This window comes from Myotis nattereri (assembly GCF_964212035.1).
Source record: "Myotis nattereri genome assembly, chromosome: 6".
In the NCBI taxonomy this organism is placed as follows: domain Eukaryota; kingdom Metazoa; phylum Chordata; class Mammalia; order Chiroptera; family Vespertilionidae; genus Myotis; species Myotis nattereri.
The window spans coordinates 40214077-40237613 of NC_138081.1; the positions used below are offsets into that span (position 1 = coordinate 40214077).

General features: G+C 38.3%; 1 protein-coding gene across 1 annotated transcript; it reads left to right on the forward strand.

The window, feature by feature from the left end:
* Positions 1-10636: 10636 nt before the first annotated feature.
* On the forward strand, positions 10637-22311 carry IRAK1BP1 (interleukin 1 receptor associated kinase 1 binding protein 1). The gene is made up of 4 exons (XM_081095073.1): positions 10637-11313; positions 16170-16235; positions 21377-21507; positions 21611-22311. Exons 1-4 carry the CDS (start codon positions 10825-10827, stop codon positions 21879-21881), a joined length of 957 nt encoding a protein of 318 aa, XP_080951199.1. The 5' UTR covers positions 10637-10824; the 3' UTR covers positions 21882-22311.
* The last annotated feature ends 1226 nt before the right edge of the window (positions 22312-23537 follow it).

Here is a 23537-nt window from a genome sequence, read left to right on the forward strand (position 1 = left end):
TTATCTGGAAGGACGTCCAAAATGACGTCCAGAAGGTTGTTCGGCTGTGCAGTCTAATTAGCATATTATGTCTTTATTATTATTGATACTGGAAACTGACTAATATCTATGCTTTCATTAAAACCAGGGAGGATGTGCATTTCAATGTGCATTAATGGGTTTCTAAAAATATATTTTATATAAACAAGTTAAATTTCCTTTGAAAACAGAGTAGTTTTTCCTGAAGAAAAATAAGCTTTTTATTGCTATCTCAGATTTTGGATGACTGTATGTTAGGCTCTTGCATGGCTTCCCTTAGCACATGACATGATTAGTTTTTCTATGAGTTATATTTTTATTATAAAGTTATAAATGTTGAATACATAGTTATATGAACATCAATCATCCCCACTGATAACTTTCAGTAAAAACCTCCTATATACAAGATTACAATGGGAGTTCCAGATTTGTATCTCCAGAAAATTGACGCCCCGTAAGTAAAATATTCTTCTCTAGAACCTGGCGATGTGAATGGTTGCCCTCCCATGTCTACTCTTCCAAAACAATAAGAGTAATGCTATCCTCCATCCTCAAAGAAAATGTGGCAAATGACTTGGAAGATACTTCTTCAGAAGTGGTGATAGATCTTTTTTGGGTTGTCCATTCCTGAGCTATTCAATATGGTAGCCACATTATATAAAATGTGGTTACTTAACACTGGGAATTAGGCTAGTCTAAATCAAACTGTGCTGTCAATGTAAAATACACACTGATTTCAAGAATCACCATAAAAAAATACAAACAATATTGATTACATGTTGAAATATATATTTCAAAATAGAATTTCAACATGTTGTCTATACACAGGGTTGGACAAAAGCAGGTTTACAGTTGTGAGAACACAATACATAGTTTATTCTTGTATTATTATTTATTAATTATTGTATTATTTTCATACAAACATCTATAAACCTTTCTTCCTACCCTGTACTAGGTTAAATAATAAATTATGAAAGTTAATTTTGTCTCAATAGATCCAGAGACATATAAGCATGGAACAGACTTTCAAACCTCAGAGGGAAGGTAGGGGAGGGTGGATGGGTGGGAAGAGATCAACCAAAGAACTTGTTGATGGACACAGACATGGACACAGACAATAGGGTGCTGAAAGCCTGGGGTGGGGGGCCAGGTTGGGCTAGAAGAGGTCATGGGGGAGGGGACATATGTAATACTTTTAACAATAAATATATTTTTAAAAAATATTTTTATTGATTTCAGAGAGAGGAAGGGAAAGTGAGAGATAGGAACATCAATGATGAGAGAGAATCATTGATCAGCCGCCTTCTGCAAGCCCCCACACTGGCGATCGAGCCAGCAACCCTGGTATATGCCCTGACCTGGAATCAAACCATGACCTCCTGGTTCATAGGTTGATGCTCAACCATTGAACCATGCTGGTTGGGCAGTAAAGATTTTTTTAAAAATAATAATAAAAGAGCCATAGAAGAAAACAAAATTAATTTCATTTTGATTCTTAAAAACTTTTTAAATATAACTACTAGAAAATTTTAAATTATGTTTGTGGCTCCCATTATACTGCTATTGAACAACACTGGTCTATTCTCTCTCTTGTAAACAATTATAAATGTAAAGCATACGACTGAAGTTACAATGACACAGGATAAATTTAATAGGTCAACAAAAGGATTAAATATGTGATGTCAAACCTATAACTGGATATTAACTAGACCTTGTGGTAATCGCTTTGCAAAACAGTCAGACCACATTTTATTATGCTTCACAGATGTTACATTTTTTACAAATTAAAGGCAAGACACTCCACCAGCAAAGAGATTATGACTCACTTAATTGTGATACTGGCTTTATTGTGGTGGTCTGGAAACAAACCACAGTATCTTCAAAGTATGTCTATATACACAAATATCAAAGCATTATGTTGTATACCTAAAACTAATACCATGTTATAGCACAATTATATTTCAGTAACAAAAATACATAATAAAAGAATTAACCATTCACACAAAGAATATTTGTGTTTTGAAGGCTAGAATAAGCTATCCAGAGTCCAAAAATACCTAGAATACCTTAATAATTATATTTATTCTGCAGTGCTTTGAATAACAAGTTTTGCTTGTATTGGTGAGCCTAAGCCACTCCAGATTCTAAAATTTCATCTGATTTATCAAAGAGAGACTTTATTATATTTAGTCTAATCTTATCATTGAGAATTATATTACAGAATAACTCATTTAAGGTAAATAACTCATGTAGGCAACTTACACTAAATTAGCCACATTGTTCAAATATTCAGAATTATTTCATTCCCTGAATTTCTGAACAAACAGAAATAGATTACACTTAGGGGAAGGAGAGAATGTGAAGTGATTAAGATGAAAGTGGAGCATTTTCTTCATAGATAGATGACTAGTGAGCTGGCTATGAACTATAGATAAAATTGCTAGATATATGTAGAACTCATTATGCTAACTTGGCTACAAATGAGATATAAACCAAGGTACATCAAAAGATTACTTAGGTTAAAAATACTGGAATATATCATAAGAAATTTTGAAGTTCACAGACTTGAAACTTGAATTTGATATGAATTGCCAATGCAAATGAGCACATTTCATTAGGTGGCCATTGAATTATGCAATTGGTTAGGGTGGGAAAATTGGGAAGCAAACAGACAGGAAAGCTGTCTAGAAGGATGTTAACTGTAACAGTTAAAAAAGGTAGATCCAAAGATGCTAGTCATTTGCTATGTTTGTTTCTCTCAATTTTTGTATCCACTGCACCTCAGGAGCACTTGCAATCTTGTTAGTCAGTATTCCTGAACTACTAAATTTTATGAACACAGTTCTGAGAAAATTCTGTTGCTGTTTTTTTTCAGTTCAGAATGTTATTTATCTAACCTTAAGCCTCCTTGGGTTAATCTCTTACTGTTTTCACAATATATGATATTTTCTAAGCTTAATGTGACTTAAGCATATTTTCCACAAGTCTGTGACAAAGAAGATTACTGTCTGAACTGCATCCCTATGGGGACATAATTTGAGTTAAACCTTTTCTTCTAATATGTACTCTCCTTAACTGAATGAATGGCATTTTCTGGTAAGCAATTTTTCTCCATATTCTTTTAGATACCATGTAAAAGTTTTGATCTATAGAGCTACCCTACTACCTTACTCAGACATAATCTTCAAAGCCAATGCAGTTCTCAGCTGCAAAAGTGATGCAGAACCACACAAGACCACTAGAAGTTAAATGCTTACATAAGTTTCTACTACCACGTGGTAACTATTGTGCTGAACACATTCAAATATGCTCATAATTGTCCTGTGAATACAGTCATCTGATTTGTCAATTGGAACCTCATTCTCTCTTTGAGAAAGTCTCCTGTGAGAAACTCCATTGTCCTAAATCCTGTGCACTTTAATTCTCATAGTAAACTGCTGCTTCTACTTCTGAACTCTTGATATCATAGTCTCAACTCTTGCAGATGCTTGCTTCTCCTCATTCTATACTGAGGTTCTTTCCTTGATCTCCCCTACTCACAGCATTGCATTACATAGATAATGCAATGCTGTGAACTGTTACATTGTCAAAGGCCAACAACTAAATATTGTAAATTAGATGTCTACGGTCTTTAAAGTTCTTGGCTATATGCAACCAGGGCATTTTTCTATCCTCCACAAAATCCGGCCTCTCGTCTATGTTATCTGACTTTTTCTCTAATTCCATCTTTGTCTTTCTTTTTGGTATTCCTCCTCTCACACCTATGTTCACTTCTTTGTGCATAACTCTTTAGTTCTCTCTTTGTATTACAGACTCCATCAGCTCTCACTCTCAAGGCCTCATCGTCCACATTCATGGAAGTTTACCAAGGCATTTTTCTCAAGATGGTTCCCCAAATATGGCCATAATATTTCCTGAAATATATATTTAATTTAAAAAAATAAAGGAACTAAGCCTCAGCGGAGATAAATTTCACATCTCACATTATCTTGACAATGAATGTCATTTTACTCAAAATACCTTTGTCTTTTTAAAACACAATGGTGGTTTGTTTGTTTTTTAATTTAATAAACTATATTTTAGAGCAATTGTAAGCACATAGAAAAATTGAGCAAAAAGTTCAGAGTTCCCATATACCTCTTATTCCCCACCCCCTTCTAACACAATCCCTCTCACTGTTGACACCCAGCACCACAGTGGTAAATTTGATATAATTGATGAACCAACCTACATTGACACATCAGAGTCACCAAAAGTCCATCATTTACATTAGAGTTTACACATGGTTTTGTTTATTCTATGTGTCTGTACCATTTTTGCATTCCCACAAACAATGACTGAGAGTTCCTGTTGCTATACATTCTTATCAGTATTTGGGGTTGTCAGAGTTTGGGACTTGGGCTATTCTAATAATTGTGTAGAGGTATCTCGCTGTTTAATTTGAAACTCCCTCAGGACATATGATGTTGAACATCATTTTACATGCTTACTTACCATCTGTATATCTTTTTTGCTGAGGTGTTTGCACAGACAATGCTGATTTTTAAAATAAGACATTTATAACATCCATCATTTTGTATTGTCATTGACCCTGAGTTTAAAATAAAAAAGAAGCTACTCTAGTTTACTCCTTTTACAAATAAGACAATTGAAAACTGAACCCATGAAGGTAGCTATAAATTTAGAGAGAGAAGAAGCAGGCTGAGGACTGAATCATTAAGAGGAAAGGAGAAGTCAAGGAAACATGCAGTAAAAACTGACCAGAGAGAAGGAAGTAGAATTAGAATAGAGTGTTGTAGGAGCCAAGGAAGACCAGAGGTGATCGGATGTTTTGTTTATTTGCTCTGAGAAAGAGGTTTGCCAGCAGTAATATGCCTGTGTGTAGTCAAATAGTCGTTGGTCACTGGGAGGCAGCACGGCACAGTGGAAAAAGCATTAGACTGTCTCTGCCCCATAACCGGGGGATATAATTTTAAAAACTTTCTGGTGTGCTGTAATGTGTTCATCTGTAAAATGAGACTATGTTTATTCTAGCTTCCAAATTCTATGTTTTCTTTGCCACAGTATTTTCTCTTTTTCTTTGTCACAGTTTTTGATATCATCCTTTTTCATTTTTAATTTTAATCATTTATTTAGCATCTACCTCACTGTGCCCTATTAATTCTCTAATCATTGATCATTTAACTAAGATTTACAATGATTTTTTAAAAAATATCTATTGGCAAAGCTATCTCTAGTCCACTGCTTTCAAAGGGAATTAACATCAAGAAAAAAACAATCTTTATTCAAGTGAGAGTTTTATAACTTAAATTTATAAATGAACTGTCAAACATTTCTTATTCTCTTAGATACAAATAATGTAAATCAATTAAGACATAATTACTCATAATTGTTACTATACTATAGTAGCTTCATTTATAAAATACTAGAGGCCCAGTGCACGAAATTCATGCACTCGGGGGTGGGGTCCCTAGCCTGGCCTGTGCCCTCTCACAGCGAATGATCTCCCCAAAGAGGTAGGCCCCGCCCACCCATCTGGGGCTCCTCAATGGATTGCCCCAAAGAAGTAGGCTGGAGCTGGGGTTCCTGCCCCCAGCATCACCACACAGAGCCGCCAAGGCCCGCCTCCACACTGCGCACTCAGCGTCAAGTCCCTGCCCACCCGCCCGCACCCGCTGCGCACACAGTCTCCTGGTGATGGATTGTTACAGCGTGAGGGCGTGATGACCACAAAGGCTTTTATTAGTATAGATTACTTTTCCTCTGATTAAAAGGGACATCCAGTACTTTGCCTAAACAATTAAAATGTAAGTAGTTACATTATGCAGCCAAACATGTGAAAGCTAAAATTAATAAACCATATAATACCAAAGGAAATGAGTAATGTGAAATGGACTGGGGAGAAAATAAGTGAAAAAAGATTTAAACCAAAAGCTTATCTGAAATACTGAAGTGTCCAGTCGGGTTGTTTCCAATCCAGAAGCAAAATATAGGTCAGCTCAGCCAAACAACAAGATGATATAGGGGGGAGGCAATCTCACATTTATTTTCCCTCAGAGAGTAGAGATGTACTTGAGAATACTTTTTCCTGGGATAATTCTTAACTTTATATAATTGGTGAAGATATAATCATTTGACTCGAACTCTGTGTAAGGGGGCCTGGGGAAACAAGCAAATAAACCTGGCAAAAGTCCACATAGACACACCCTATGCCCACTATCCTGTTCTACCTGCATCATTTAAGGTTTCAGAAGATAAACATCCGTCGCTTATAAGAAAGTAAAAAACAAACCTGGAAATAATGAGAAAAGACAAGATGGAGAGCTATTTCCAGTGTCTGAGATGTTTGTGACATAAGGTATGATCTTATCTTTTTTTCATTTCTGGAAATCCTGAATCCAATTAATTACTTTTTCAAACAACAACCTCACTTAAGACAACAGTACCAAATACTTAACTGTTCTTCCTACTTGTTCTAGAGTTGCACTCATCCCGTAACCCTGTCATTCAGTTTTCAGTGAAACAATTCTTTGAAGGTCACTAATAAATGTCTACACATTGTATTTATGAGCATATTTCCATCCTTAAATTTTTTGAGATATTTGGAATCACCCATTATAAGTTGGGTCTTGTCAGAAATTCCAAGTACTACAGGTCGACAGAGCAAATCCATCTAAAGATGAAAATAGTGCATCTGGGACACCAAGCATGAACAAGATAGAGGACTTAAGCAAGTTGCATGACCAGGTAGCCCAAACTTCCTTGCCACCTACCAAGGTTGCACTAGAACACCATTCTCAGCTCACACCAATGGTTATATGGACATTCTTATATGAACAATTAAGGGAGGAGGAAAACACCTGAGCTTTTGCGGCTAGGTTTATAAATAGGTTGGCTGGATTAGCAGGTTCCAGTTGGAAATGGAAAGCAGCTGCATGATAGCATCAATAAGGGTGCCTTTAATAACTACAGAGAGCAAAATTTTTTCAAAGTGTGAAGCTTTGAGCTGTGCACCGAATGATTCACTTTATGGGGAACTCTATAAATTTCTTAAGGCTGAAAGCTATACAGGAGAACTCTGAATTCTCCTTCTCTATCATTCACTATTTTCAGTCAATATTCTTAATTTTAAGATAAAATTAAAACTGAATCAAGCTACTTATGCAAAAAAGGGCGAGGGGAGATTTTATGATAAGGTAGGACTAATTTTTAGAGCTACAGGGCAGGAGTGAAAGCAGGCCTAAGGGAAATTCCACAAACAGATTGGAATTATATCCGAACTCTTCCTGTATCTCATCTCCGTTTCTTTCTGAATGTGTGATTCTCTCCCTCTCTCTCTCTCTCTCTCTCTCTCTCTCTCTCTCTCTCTCTCTCTCTCTCTTCTCTCTCTCTCTCTCTCTCCTCTCTCTTCTCTCTCATTTTCTGACATATTCTGCTTCTCTACTAGAAATGGTTTGTGGAAAACTGACTATCTCTCTCAAGGTTGTTGTTTTTAATATATTTTTATTTATTTCAGAGAGGAAGGGAGAGGGAGGGAGATAGAAACATCAATGATGAGAGAAAACCATTGATTGGCTACCTCTTGCACACCCCCTACTGGGGATCCAGCCCGAAACCCAGGCATGTGCCCTTAACTGGAATCGAACCCTGGACCCTTCAGTCTTCGGGCCAATGATCTATCCACTAAGCCAAACCGGCTATGGCTATCTCTCAAGGTTTTATATGTATATATAAAGGTATGCCATGATCCGACATGAGAGAGACTGAATTTTTAAAATTTGGTGTAAATATGGATTTCCATTCTAAAAACAAAACAAACAAACAAAAACCCTCTGACCCAGCTTAACTCAGATTCCAATTTTGGGTCCAAATTGTGTAAAATAGAGTCTTCTTACTCAAAATGGTTGCTCAAAAATCAGCCTTGACTTTGACAGAAAACTAGGTCACTATGAACTGAACATTCATTCTCTCAGTATCCTTCTCTTTTATCTTCTATATAGTTCTATCACCAGAAACTATTCCATTCTTCTTTCAAAATTACTTTCATCTACTTATATCTCCAGCCCACCATTTATTGTTTGCCAAAATGATAATTCAGGAAAAGGATATTTTATTATAGTTAAGTCTACATTCTTTAACTACTGGTGAGGATAAACTTTTTCCCCATGTTATAGATAACTAGAGGCCTGATGCACAAAATTCATGCACGGGGGGGAGGGGGGAGGGTGTCTCACAGCCCAGCCTGCACCCTCTCCAATCTGGGACCCCTCAGGGGATCTCCGATTGCTGGCTTAGGTCCAATCCTTCTCACAATCCAGGATTGCTGACTCCCAACCGCTCACCTGCCTGCCTGATTGCCCCTAACCACTTCTGCCTGCCATCCTGATCACCCCAAAACCACTCCCCTGCCAGTCCAATCACCTCTAATTGCCCTCACCTGCCAGCCTGGTCCCCCCAACTGCCCTCCCCTTCCAGCCCAGCCCAGCCCAGTCCCCCCCAACTGCCCTCCCTTGCCAGTCTGTTCATCCACAACTGCCCTCCCCTGCTGGCCTGATCGCCCACAGCTGCCCTCCCCTCCCGGCCATCTTGTGGGAGCGTGTGATGGTCAATTTGCATATGACTTCTTTATTATATAGGAGGATTAGTATTTCTGTTTCATTGGTTTGTATTATGGACTGAATTGTGCTCCTCCCTCCCAAATTCATATGTTGAAATGCTGACCCCCAATGTGACTATATTTAGGAATAGGAGACTTTCAAGAGGAAATTAAAGTTAAATGAGTTCATTAGGGTGGAGCTCTGATCTAAGAGAACTGGTGGTCTTATAAGAAGAGGAAGAAACATCAGGAATGCTTGTGTACATTGGAAAGGGCATGTGAGGTTTTCTGAAAATCAAGGAGGCTTCAGAAGACACCAAACCTGTCAACACCTCATCTTAGACTTCTAACCTCCAGAACTGTGAGAAAATAAATTTCTGTTAAGCCATTTGTGGTATTTTGTTACAGTGTGCCTTTGTTCATTATCCATTTTTCTTTTATTTTCTTCTGAAAAGAAAAGAGCTCTCTAAACATTAGGCTATTGGCCTTTTGTATAAAATAATTATTTTACAAATATTTTTAATTTACAAATATTGTTCCCAATTCATTTTCCCTCTCACCTTTTTTTACAATATATTTTTTACTGATTTCAGAGAGGAAGGGAGAGGGAGAGAGAAGATAGAAACATCAATGATGAGAGAGAATCATTGATTCGCTGCCTCCTGCACACCTCACAGTGAGGATGGAGGATGGAGCCCGCAACCCCCCCCCCCCACCGCTAACACCCCCCCACCCCCCGCCCTCGTGTGCCCTCATCAGAATCCAACCATGACCTCCAGGTTCATAGGTCAAGGCCAGGCGGGCCAGGGCCCCCTTTTTGTTTTGATGTGTATACTGAATTTTTTTTTTTTAGTCTAGTCAAAACTTTCATACCTTTCCTACGGTTGCTTCATTGGAAACTGTGCTTAGAATGTCCTTCCTATTCCCAGAATGATATTTATATTCACCTATATTTTATTCCAATTTTTATGTCTCCTCTGAATTTTATTTTCATTATATGATGTAAGATAGAACAATTCTTTTTTCATATAGCTAACCAATTATCCCTGTATCCCTTATTCATCTTCCCATTTATTTGAAATGTTATCATTTCCTAAATACTTCCATGCATTTAAAACTTCTGCTGCTTTTTACTTATGGCATCCGTTAATTCAATAATTCTCTTTGGAGATTATTTTTCTATACTTATCATTAGGAAAAATGAATTTTCCATCAAGTTCAAGAAACATTATTTTCTCTCAGGTTATTAAAAATATGGGGGAAGTTTTTCACGTTTTTAAATTAGAATACTATCATATAATTGTTTTTAAGTAATGACAAACATCAAAATAAACACAGACAAAATTAACCAAATGAAAGGCCAATAAAGGGGAAGGGAGTACCACCTGGTTTAGCTGCATTATCTTACTAGGAAAGAAAAGTAGTGCAGAAGAAACTACTTGAGGATGGGCAGTAGGCTTTTTCAGGCTCCTTTTGTGAGAATAGTTGTCCTTAAAAAAAAAATAGTTATTAAAAAAAAAATTTTTCTCCTCCGGGACAGGACTAGATGTTTTTACATACTGACTGGTAAGAAGAAAACCTACCGAATGGTGATCAGTGGGCTCAGGGTTGTGTTGTTCTCTCGAGAAAAGGGGATAAATAAGATGTAAGTCGTTCAGGCCGGCAGTGTCCACGTGGCGCGCACCGGGGTGCCGCCCAGCCCGCTCCGGTGCGGTCCGCGGTCCGGTCCGCGTCTAAGGCTACGGCTCCAGGGCCCCCGGGAGAGCGCGAGCGGCTCGGCCCCTGCCGCAGCTTCGGCTGCCCTACAGTCAGCTGTCCGTCTGCTCCTCTCGGCTCTGCATGTGCAAGCCCTTGACCACCACATTGCAAACGGGAATCGTCTCATCAACGTGGCTTTTGAGACGATGAGAATGAGATTCGAGGACTCCAACTCCCCAAATCACAGTGGCAATGAGCAGTCCCTGCCCACGGCCACCCCTCGCGCACGGCGGCTAAGTCGGGGCGGACGCGGCTGACAATCACAGACCGCGACGGAGAGACACGGGCAAGAGCCGGGAGTCCCGCCGGGCTGCGCGGGCCGTTCGGGAACTTCCTCCGAGGTTCGCCCGCGAGAGGCGGGCGAGGGCAAAGCCCACTACGACTTTCGAGGGCCACGTGGTGAAGCTGTTAAACACTAGGACGAGCCGTTCGGCCAACACCGTGTAAGGAACATGCGGCAAAACTCTCCACTCAGCGCAGCTCCCGCTCTAGAAGCTCCCGCGCCGCCCGGCCCTTCCCGGCAGCCTTTGCGCCGCGCACAGGGAAGCCCTGGCGCGCTGTGGCCGCTGTGGCCGCTTCGGCCGCCGTCCGCTCCGAGTTGCTATGGTGACCCAGCCGCCATCACTATGTCGTTGCCACAAGCTTCTCGGTCTCGGATGTTCGTGGAACTGGTTCCCTGGGCGGACCGGAGCCGGGAGAACAATCTGGTCTCGGGCGGAGAAACGCTGCCCATCCCCCGCCACCCGCTCTCCTCGGCGCAGGCCCAGACCTCGGCCCGCGAGGTGCACGTGAGCGGCGCCGCGGAGGTGTCTGCGAGTCCGGACCGGGCGCAGGTCGCCGTGCGGGTGAGCAGCACCAAGGAGGCGGCGGCCGAGGCCAAGAAGAGCGTCTGCCGCCGCCTGGACTACATCACGCAGAGCCTCCAGCAGCAGGGTCTGCAGGTGAGAGCTCGGCGCGGGAGGAGGGGTCCGAAGCCGGGGCGCAGAAACAGATGGCGGAGGGTCTGGTCCCCATGGCGGCTGGGGCGGGGGTGGAGGGGCCAAGGGGCTCGAGCATCGGAGGCGTCTTTGTCGCATTGGGATCACTGGCGCCAGGACCTGGCAGCGTGAATCCTCAGCCCACCCTTCTTGAGGAAGGTGATTACTGGCTGCGGTGGCTTCCAAAATGAGAGAATGCAAATTGAGTAGGGTTTTGTTTTGTTTTTTTTTAATATGGCGATATTTGCTGCCGTAGTTTGGTTTTTACCCTCGTAATGATGAGCTGTCAGACTTGAAACGTTAGATGCCAGTGCTTGCCTAAGTAGTGTGCTGTACCCGAATCGTTTTTTGTTCTGATGCGGCACCTTGGATTTGGCAAGTGGAAAGCATGACCAGCTTCCTCCTCCCAGCCCCGGAAAGCTTCGCATGGAAAGGCCCTTCAGTATTTTGGGCAAACAGGAATGGGGGTGGGGAGAGGGGGTCCTTGAAGACTCAAAGGTTTTCTCCAGATTTTTCAGTTTTAAAAAATTAAGCTGTTATATTGTAGATGCCGCCTATATAAAATACCCCTATTTACCAGGTGTCAATGAAATCACTAAATAAATCCAACCTTAAGCCTATTTTTAAGAACAGAATAAAAAAATGAGCAGCCTTGTTTAATCCATACAACAGCCTCATTAGGCAGGTTTTAATATCTTCATTTTCCAGATTTAAAGAGGTTAAGTAATAAGTAATGTTCTGAACGTCAGCCAAGGCGATATTTGAACTCCTGTATTCCTGAAACCAAAACACAGCTTGCTTCCGACAGTGCCAGGCTGCGGAGGATAATTAGAATGAAAGAAAATCAGAAACCATAGAATGAATGGGGCAACTCTCTCAATTCTTTCGTTTTACACAAGAGGACCCTAAGGGCCATAGTTGCGATTGACCCAGGGTAACACTGAGTTTATGAAAGTGCTTCCAGTTTATTGTTAGAAATGACACATCCAAAAAATCAAGTTTTTACTTTAAGGAGAAAACATACTTGTACTGCATTTACAAACAAAGAGTTATTTTTAAAATCAGTTGTAAAAGAATGTCTCTAAATGATTTTTCAGTTGAGAAGAATGCAAATGCTAATTAAAATAATGTGAATAAAATGAATTTAATGTATTTAATATATAGAGAAATATTTTCCGAGAAAAACTGCTGCCAGTACTGCAGTCCTGTTGAATAAAACCTAATTCTTAAGTTACTTACATAAAATGTATACTACTCCCACTGACTGTAACTTCTAATATGTAAAACAAAATAAATTACTATGTCCAGGTTACAGTTAAGATTATATTAAGATTCAGTGTTCAGGGCAAGACATACAAAGGTGAGTAATCTTCCAATTATCTCTGCTAATGGAGAAAAGCAGTCATGTAGGTAATTTGTTCAATAGGTAATGAAAAAAAATAATTTATATTACTTTGCAGGACGAATTATAATGGGTCTTCACAAAGCCTTTATTTAAACTTTGGAATCTTGGGTTTATAAACATCACTCCCCCGTTTAAAGGGCTCCTCATATTCCAAACTCCTTTGCTTTATAGATAGAGCCTAACTCTATCATTTCCTGTCATCCTTCTCTCCTGGTTGACTACTAGCTGACTCCCATTTTTTTTTTTCTTCGAAGACTAGCCCAAGTTCACCTCCTTGGCATTATTTTCCTAACAGTATAGTCCCTGTCATGCCACACTTCACTCCCCACTTGTAATAAAACTTATCATTCTGTATTATATGTGTTGCTTTACTTGTCTCTCCTCCATATTCTAAACCTCTGTAGAGAAGAAATCATTTTGCCCCGTGTTTGCTTTGCATTCATGGGTTATGCTTCATATATATCACATAGTGCATACTCAGAAAATGGTTTCTGAATGAATAAAAGAAAAATATGAGAGAAGCATAAACAATGACTTCAACTATATTACAGATCATATATAGTTTCATGATCACATAGCTTCATGTCTGAAGGCGTAAGCCTCATTTTTTAGGGTTTTCTTGGAAAATATTTTAAAGTTCTAAGCAGAACTCATTCAACCATCAGACATTTACTAGGCATTCCCTACCACTGTTCAATTTAAAACAGCACTTAGTGTAATGTGTAATTCTTTTGTTTTCTGGTTTGTATGTTCCTCTCACAGGCTGTAAGCTTCATAACTGTATTTTTTTCTATAAACATGTAATGGAGGCCTTAAACATGTTGCTAGGTGCCAGAAATGGAGAATGAGTAAAATTTCAGGATTGTGCTGAAGGAGTCACACGATCGGAATAGACTAATACATAGTAGATGTTGTGATGAAAGTATGTACATGATGCAATATAGTAGTGTAAGAAAAGAATGTTCGTTTTACTTGAGGAATTCCAGAAAGCTTTCATAATGGAAATGACATATGTCAGATCTTAAACAGTGGCTGGCAGGAAAGCATTCTAGTTTCACACTAGAGTGCAGCAAGTGTATGTGTTCAGAACACTATACACAGCTCCCTATGGCTAGGGCACAGGAGTGCCTAGGGCAAGTGGAGGGGAATCAAGCAATAAGACTGAAGAGGAAAGCTGTACACAGAACATCAAGGAAGGCCTTGTGTGCAATACTGAGGAGTTTGGATATTATTGATAATAAAAAAACTTTGTACTATTGCTAGAACTTTTACAGATGTTATCTTATGTGATACTCCCATCATATGAGACTGGCAGTTTAGTTGCTGCTTTAGAGATGAGAACTCCCAGGATCACAGTAGTTATTGGCATTAGCTTATTCAAGTCACACAGATAGGAAGTGGCAGCGTTTAGACTCCAGCCAAGAACTCTGACCACATGCTCTTAACCACTAGAGTATATTGCTGCTTTAATGTCTTGGTAGGAGATATGTTTATGTTATAAAAGATTATTTTTTTATATTTTTTTAAATTTATTTATTGTCTAAAGTTTTACATGTCTCCTTTTCCCCAATATAAAAGAATATTGACAGAAAAGTTTCATGTTAATCAAGTGAATAAAGCTGATCACAAGAAATACAGTACAGTTTCATTTTAAATTTATCTGCATTCTAAGTTTTCTACAGTCAGCAATTATCCTACCTAATAAAGAGAGAATATGCTAATTGACCCTCACACCATCACAAAGATGGTGGCACCCACAGCCAATAAGGAGGGAGTATGCTAATTGACTGTGCCACCCTCAAAAATGGCAGCACCCACAGCCACAAGATGGTGGCACCCATTCCCCTCGGCCCCGCCAGGGCAGCAGGCACGCGACAAGGCCGGCCCTGTCCCCAGGTGGGTCCAGCCGCTCTGTGTGCCTGCCTCCAGAGTCCCCTAGTCCCCTCAGCCCAACAGCCGCCAAGGGCCGACCCGGAGGCACAGGAAAGCCTCAGATGGCAGCTGCCCAGCCGCCCAGGGCCGCCTGAGGCTCAGGTAAGCAGGGCCCGACTGAGGCTTGCGCTGCCGTCAGTGACAGCAGCAGAAGTGTGATGGGGGCGTTGCCTTCCCCTGATGGCCAGGTCGCCTCCTGCCCCTGAGGGCTCCTGGACTGTGAGAGGGAGCAGGTTGAGCTGAGGGACCCCCCTTCTTGTGCATGAATTTTCATGCACTGGGCCTCTAGTCTTTATCATAAAAATGCATACATATTTTCATGAGAATGACAGGCATTAGAGCTATAATTTGAACTTTAGTTCAAAGTTTTGGGTTAAAGTTTTTTCTAATTTTTCTGGATAATATAAACTATTTGAACTTAGTTTATATCTTAAAATTCAGATGCAGGTAGGTCCCCTACAAAAGAACATATAATTAGATCCCAGCCAAGTAGCTCAGGTTAGAGTGTCATCTGCATACACCAAGGTTTCTAATTTGATCCCTGGTCAGGGCACAAGAATCAACCAATGAATGCATAAATAAGTGGAACAACAAATCAATGTTTCTTGCTCTCTCTCTAAAATCAATAAAATTTAAAAATAACATACAATTAAATTATTATTGAGCATAATAATCTTTATATTTATTTAGCATATATTTTGAAGGATACAAAAATTTTGTAAAACATAAGGTATGCCTGTCCCCAAAGATGAGAGTAGCTAAAGAGTTCATTTTACTAAATTTTAAAAACTATTTTGAAAAGTAAATAAAAAATTTAACATTTTTATCAAAATTGTGTACCTGAAATTTATGCAGAGATTCATAAAGCATTAATATTTTCAAAAACTGGTCTGGGTCCGATATTTTAGAAAACTTTTATATTACATAGCATAGCATCTTTTATATTAAAATAGCATGGCATTTACATTTGCTTAGTATCTTCTCTGTGTCAAGTGTTATATATATATAACTTGTCATTAAATCCTCAAAACAATTCTGTGTAATATATACTTGGTATTAACCTAATTTTATAAATGCAGAAACTAAGGCTCAAAAAAGTTCAGTAACTTGCCCAAAGTTGCATACTATAAATATTCAGTACATTTATATTAAATTATTTTTAAATTAAATATATATTTTTAAAAATTTTTTTACTGATTTCAGGGAGAGGAAGAGAAAAGTAGAAACATCAATGATGAGAATCATTGATTGGCTGCCTTCCGCATGCCCCACACTGGGGAACGAACCTGCAACCCAGGCATATGCCCTGACTGGGAATTGAACAGGTTAGAGTGACCTCCTGGTTCATAGGTCAGTGCCCAACCACTGAACCAAACTGGCCAGACTGTATATTAAATATTTTAAAAACTCTAACATTACTTTAGAGTAATTCCATTTAGTTTCCAGACATTTAGTAATCATACCCTTGTACTTTCTGTTTCAGGCAGAAAATGTAACTGTGACAAAGGATTTTAGAAGAGTGGAAAATGCTTATCACATGGAAGCAGAGGTATGTACTTACAAATAATTGAAAACAGCATGACTTTGTGTGAATAATTTACATTTATTTTTGTTCTTGAACTGAAATGTACAGGAGAAATGTTTCTCATGGTATTGATAAAAGGTTTTCTCAAAATCATTTTTGGTGTTACATATCTGTGAGCTTTTAAAATAAATGTAATGAGATATACTTAAGAGAAGTTGTTTTGAAATGCAATAAAAATAACAAGGGGGAAGTAGCAGTTAATTACCACCTGAATAAAACTTTAAAATATCATTACATAGTGAGCAGGAAACACTACAAGAGAGAAATTTCTTTTTAGATAAAAAGCAAATTAATAAAGTCATAACAAAGGATTGAAACACTTTTTTAACATTCTTTTGTTTCACAATGCAATTTTATTGTGTTGTGGAAAGAACAAAATATTTTTGTATACTCAATGATAACATTTATTTCCTACAACTGTGTATACTTTTTACTGATCTTTAAAGATTTTATGATCAGAATTTATGAATCAGAGTATGTTATAGTTGTGAGTAGGTTACAGGACTGCTGTCTGTTTCTGATTAGAAACATCCTGGGGTATGTGCTTGGTGCATGCTTGCTGCCTTGCCACAGGAAACAAGAACAGGGTTAGAGTGGAATCTTATCTAGTCAGAGAATCTTTGTCTTTAGAGGTGGAAAATACTCAAGAAATAATCTAGCCATACCTTCAGGCAGATAATATTTTATTAGCAGAAAGTAAATTATTATTTAATGTACAGAAAGTACATTAGAGCTACTTGTTTTATTATAAGGCATGGCTAAATGAGAACTTGGCTAAACTCTGCTCATCTTCCTTCTGCTGTACTTACCTTTTTAATATCTTGTACTCAAATTTCTTAAGAGAGAATCTGATTATATTTTGTATAGGGCCCCCTGGTACACAGAACTCATATCACACAATTTAGTACATGCTTGCCCTTAAGTCAGCCTCAGCAGTCAGCAGAAACCAGGTTGGTGGGATCACAAGGTAAAGAACAATGTGTGGCTTTATGGATGCAGATGTCGTGAAAAGTAATACCTAATGTCTTACATATACCAAGATTCTCATGGACAGTTAAATATATACATTAAGAGGAGATGGTAGAACATTACTTTTCATGTAATATCTGAAACTTTCATCCTGAAAGGCACTCTAAAGATTCTTTATCCTTCCACCTACCATGCTGCTGCTGCTTATCTATATACTAGAGGCCCAGTGCATGAACTTCATGCACAGGTAGGGTCCCTAGGCCAGCAATCAGGGCTGATCGGGGCCTTCCAGCTGCCAGCTGGGCCTTCCTTCGTTCCATGCCACCCCTTGGTGGTCAGCGCACATCATAGTGAGCAAACAAACACTCGGTCTCCCAGTCAAACTCCCGAGGGGACACTTTGCATATTAGCCTTTTACATAGATAGATATAAAAGCCTAAGCAACTGTTCAGCTGGTAGCTATGCTGCACACTGATCACCAGGCGGCAGACATTCAGCGCACAGGCATGGAAACATGGGATAAACTGATGAATCTTAGAGGGAAGTAGAGAGCGGGGAGGATGGGAAGAGATTAACCAAAGATCTTATGTGCATACTAGAGGCCCGGTGCACAGATTCGTGCATCAGTGGGGTCCCTTGGCCTGGACTGCGGGGATTGGGCAGAAACCGGCAGTCCAACATCCCTTGAGGGGTCCCCAATTACAAGAGGGCACAGGCCAGGCCGAGGGACCCCACCGGTGCACGAATCCGTGCACCAGGCCTCTAGCTATAAAGATAAGAAGATGGAAAGTTAGAAATTTTTTAAGTGACATCTTTAAAGGTGGATGAATGGTGGTTTTGTGTAAGGAGGGGATTTGGATTAAAAACATAGGCTTTGTAGTTCATATATCCACATAATCTCAGTGTTAGAAGGGATTTTAAAAGCCTGGGATATAAAAGACTGAGTAAATGTCTTTTGAATAGAAAAAGCAATATAACCACTCAGACAGTTTTCCCCTCTCCTTTTCATTGCATGTTTTCCATTGTCAGGTGTTTTCCATACATTATCTCATCTAATTTTTTTTAACTCTTAATTTTTGTTGTAGAATACTTTATACATAGACAAGCATGAATATAAAAGGCCCGTTCCATTTTCAGATATCTAATAAATACAACATTTTCTGACATTAAACCAGAATTGACTTATTAGTACTCCTTTTTTATAAGTAGTATACCTCTCCAAGAACAAAGCAACGCTAATTCTTCTTCCTTGAAGCACACACTTGCAGTTCAGTATCATATTGATGCTACTTTTTTCTTCTCTAGAGATGCGATCCCCAGTTTCTTTGGCCATTTCTTGTATGAGAAACTCCTTTAGTTAACCGTTACAACTAAAAAAAAAGTGTCTTTCTTACATGCTGCTTTTAAATCATCTTTCTCCTATCTTACACTTTGTTATTGCTGTTTTAAAATGAATTATAGGATTTTACACTTATCTCTGGATGATTTTATCCACTAGATTTGATCTATATATCCAGCCTATTGGGATTGTTTTTAAATCTCAATTTTATCAAGCCGTGTTATTTTTAGTACTGCCAGCTTTATCTCAACTGCTGACTTGATCATCAGTGTTCTATCTATATAATTAATTAAAATACTGAGTAGCATTAATCAACTATGACCGTAAGCAACAATGTTGCCATGAAGACTGTATGTCATTATATCCTAAGGCTTGTATGAATATATAGGTAAAATGAAAACGCCCTATGGCTATGGTATTTCTCTGGTGATTTAACAACTAGAAAGTCAAATTTAGTACATCTTCATTTGTTCTTAATGATTTCAAATGTACATGTTCAATATATTGGCCTTTGGAAAGAAATAATTTGGCAGTGATTCAGAAGGTAGAGATTAAAAGAACAGTATAGAGTTGGTGAATTTCACTCTCAAGAGTAAAAGCAAAGTTAGAAGTCAGATGAGTTTTCTACTTAGTGTCTCATCAAGAAACTCGGTAATCAGAGTTTGAATGTATGATTCTAAGGACCTTGCAAGATTTCAGTCTTAAATTCTTGTGTCCTTATATTGTTATTCACAAAGGCCTACCTGGAGGGAGCCCTGTATGCATTTCTTCAGAGACAGGAACAAGGAAGCCAGGGAGACTTGAGGGGGAAGACAAAAATAGTTTATGGCAGTCAGTACCAAAGAGAAAAGAAAATATGCAAAGTGCTGAGGCCTATGGCAAGGGATCAAAATGAACCAAAGGCCCTATTTTCTTTCCTTTGATAGAAATCTTTTTTTTTCCTTTTCTTATTTCTTACAAACTAAATTTTAAAATACTCTGTTCTAGAATCTTGCCTGGGATTGAAAGGTGTCTAGCCCACTAGAATTAGTTTGTTCAGTTTTATCTGCCCGCCTTTTTTTGGAAATTAGAACTACACATACTTTTAGGGAGGATTTTGGCCGTTACTTTATGGTAATTTAGGTTAACAATTATAATTCAGAAGGCTTATATGCAGAACATTTCAATAGCCGAGATTTGATTTATCCAGGAGATGAATTTATTAAAAGCACTTAAAATCTCACCTATTTTGGAATTCAGTTTCTGCTTTATTACTGAAATGCTAAACTAATGGGGATTCTTCTTGACCAGAGATATGAAAGCATTTATATGATAATATCAATCTGTTTTGTACTTTAATATAGCTAGTACAGGCCAATCTAATTTACTACAGTAATAAAATAAAAAAGAAACACCGTATGATCATCTCAATAGATGCAGAAAATGCATTTAACAAAAATCCATTATCTATTCCTAATAATTCTCAGTAAGCTAAAATAGTAGGGAACTTCTTCAAACTGATAAAAAAAAAATCTATGAAAAATCTACATATTTAATGGTGAAAAAACACTAAATACTTGTGCCTAAATCAGGAACAAGACATACATAGCTACTTTCATGACTTCTATTCAACATTGTACTTGAAATTTTCTGGCTAAAGCAGTCAGGCAAGAAAAAGAAATAAAAGGCATCCAGAATAGAAAGTGAGAAGTAAAATTGTCTTTATTCATGGATAACATGACCATCTATGTAGAAAATCTGATGGAACCTACAAAAGAGCTATTAGAATTGATAAGCAGCAAAAATATAAAATACCTAGGGATGAGTCTGATTTTAAAAATGTGAAAGAGCTATAACTGGAAATTGCAAATCATTGCTATGAGAAATAAAAGAAGACCTAACTAACGGAGAAACATACCTTGTTAGTGATTTGGAAGTCTCAATATCATTAAGATATCAGTTCTTCCTTAAATATATATAGCTTCATTATAGTCCCAATCAAAATCCCAGTAAGCTTTTTAAAATAATATAAGTTGACAAAATGATTATAAAATACCTTATTTACTTAGAACTGAAATCAGACCGATCATAGTCTTCACTGGATAGCATTTATGATTAAAGGCAACTGTTCTGCTTGTATAAGATGACTCGGGAGGTCAGGTCACCCCTCTCTCTCTTTGCTACTCCTGTCTTCTGTCCAGTACCTGTACTTTTTTGTTTTACATATTAAGCTTGTGTAAACTTTCCTTAAAAGAAAGGTTTAGTCTGCTTCCTTAAAAAGGTTTTTAAGACTACAGTTTTGTCTTGCTAACTATAGGGATTCCTCCCACATATTTATAGAAAGGGGACATAATGAAATAGATGTTTCCACATATAAATCTGAAAATAACTACTGGAAGAAGAAACATACCTACCTCACTGACAGCAGTGAAGTGAAGTATCATGTAATTACTGCTAATCAGAAAGTTAATGGCATAGATTCGACTAAGGAGTCATGAAAAATTTATCAGAGTTAGAATTCAACCAAATAATAAAGTTGAAGGGGGAAAACCTCCATTTCTCTTTCATAAAAAGTCCCTGACTGGCTTAAAATGTATTTTTAAATATTCAAGTTAATATGAGATAAAATTCATAAGCAAAAATAAATTTAATAACAAAATAATTTAGTTATAAGTATCAGCTAGGCTTTTTATATCTGTTACATACTGTAAAATGACCTCAGTGTAATATGGCTTTACTTTTTAAACTCTAATTTAGAGAAAATTTTGAAATAATGTATCAGGCATGAAAATAATTTCAAGTGTCATTTCATTTGCAGGTCTGCATTACATTTGCTGAATTTGGAAAAATGCAAAATATTTGTAACTTTCTTGTTGAAAAACTAGATAGCTCTGTTGTTATCAGTCAACCCCAGTTCTATCATACTCCAGGTTCTGTTGAAAATCTTCGGTAAGTTCAGCACATCTTTAAATTATCAATTAATTAAACAAAACTCTTCAGTGTTACAGTTCATTGAATGTCATATTAATAATCTCTGCATTTCATTTCTAAGACGGCAAGCCTGTCTTGTTGCTGTTGAGAATGCATGGCGCAAAGCTCAAGAAGTCTGTAACCTTGTTGGCCAAACTCTAGGAAAACCTTTATTAATCAAAGAAGAAGAAACGAAAGAATGGGAAGGCCAAATAGATGATCACCAGTCATCCAAACTCTCAAGTTCATTAACTGTACAACAAAAAATCAAAAGTGCAACAATACATGCTGCTTCAAAAGTATTTTTAACTTTTGAAGTAAAGGGAAAAGAGAAGAAAAAAAGACATCTCTGAAATTCCAACCAAAATATATTGTGTTTATATCTTTTTGTCTATTTTTATACTTTTTATAATGTTTACTTTTGCATATATATATATAGTATAGTATATAAAGTGTTTTCTCCCCAAAATCTGTGAATCCTTAAATATAGTTCCACAGAATACTTATGTTTACTTTCTATTTTGAAAATCTTACTGTGGGAAATACTCTTTGGAAATAAATATGTGCACACTTATATATACTGAATTTATATTAGTATATGTGTAAGTAACTTCTATATTTCTACTATAAGAAGAAATATTGACACAGTTATTAGCATAATCATTAACATTAATAGAAAGAATGAAAAGCAAAACATAACTTTTGATAAAAGGATAAGGAAGTATATTATGAAAGTATTTTGATACTAGAAATAAAAGGTAATATATGGACCAGACTCTCTTCATCAGAGCTTCTTTGCTTTGATTATGCCAGCACTCTCCAATACAAATATAATGCAAGCCACATAAGTAATTTAAAATTCCCTAGTAGACACATTTTTAAAAAATTTTTAAAACAGTTGGAACTAATTTTAATATTTTATTTAACAAAGTATATCCAAAATATTATCATTTTATTATGTAATCAATATATTAAAAATAATTAACAGGTATTTTATATTTACTTTTATATTGTCTTCAAAATTCAGTGAATATCTTATAGCACATTTCAATTCAGATGCTAAATTTTCACCAGAAATATATTATCTATTTTTAAGTTTCCTAAAGTTTAGTCTAAACAATACATTCACATATCCAAGTTGTTCCAAATATGCTTAAAAGATCTAGCAACTGGATCAACTATCTGTTTTCAAATTAAAATTGTAAAAAATTTAAAATTCAATTCCTTGCTTTTACTAGCCACATTTCAAGTACTCTGAAGCCATTAGTGGCTAATGGTCACCATGTTGAACAGTGCAGGGTTATACACTGAGATACTACTTAGGCTATTTGAGATGTAACTATGTACATGGCATTGCTATTGAATTACACATTATCTACATGGACTTTCCATTCCCCACCATTCAGCTCAGGTCCCAAAGTTTTAATTTTGACCTATCTTGATACCTATATACCAATATTTCTTCCCTACAACAACATATCCCAGTACAGGCAGTCCAAGCCTGTGGTCGTGACGCTGTCACACCGTAATGACCGATCACCAGGAGGCTGCGTACTCAGCAGGTGCGCACGGGTGGACTGGGACTTGACACTGCATCCCCACGGGTGCCAGCAGGGACTTGACCAGGAGGTGCATCGCAGGAGTCCCGTGTGGTGCTTGCCCCATAGGGCGGGACTCCAGGACTCAGGGGAGCCTTGCAAGCACGTGGGGCGGGGGAGGGGGGGAGGGGAGGCTTGACGCAGGCGCCAGGGGGTCTGGGACTCACGCAATTTCGAGGCGCACACGGGTGGGCAGGGCTGTGTGCTGGGTGAGGCTCGTGCGTGCGGGTGGGCGTGGCTGCGTGCATTGAGTCTTACTCGGGTGGATGGGGACTTGACTCTGGGTCTCACGGCGCTGGCTGGGCTTGTCACTGCGTCCCCACAGGCGCTGGCCCAGACTGTTGACAGGAGGGAGTGGGGAGCCAGATACCCACACCCAGGACCCAGACAGCAGGGCGGTGGGAGCCCTGT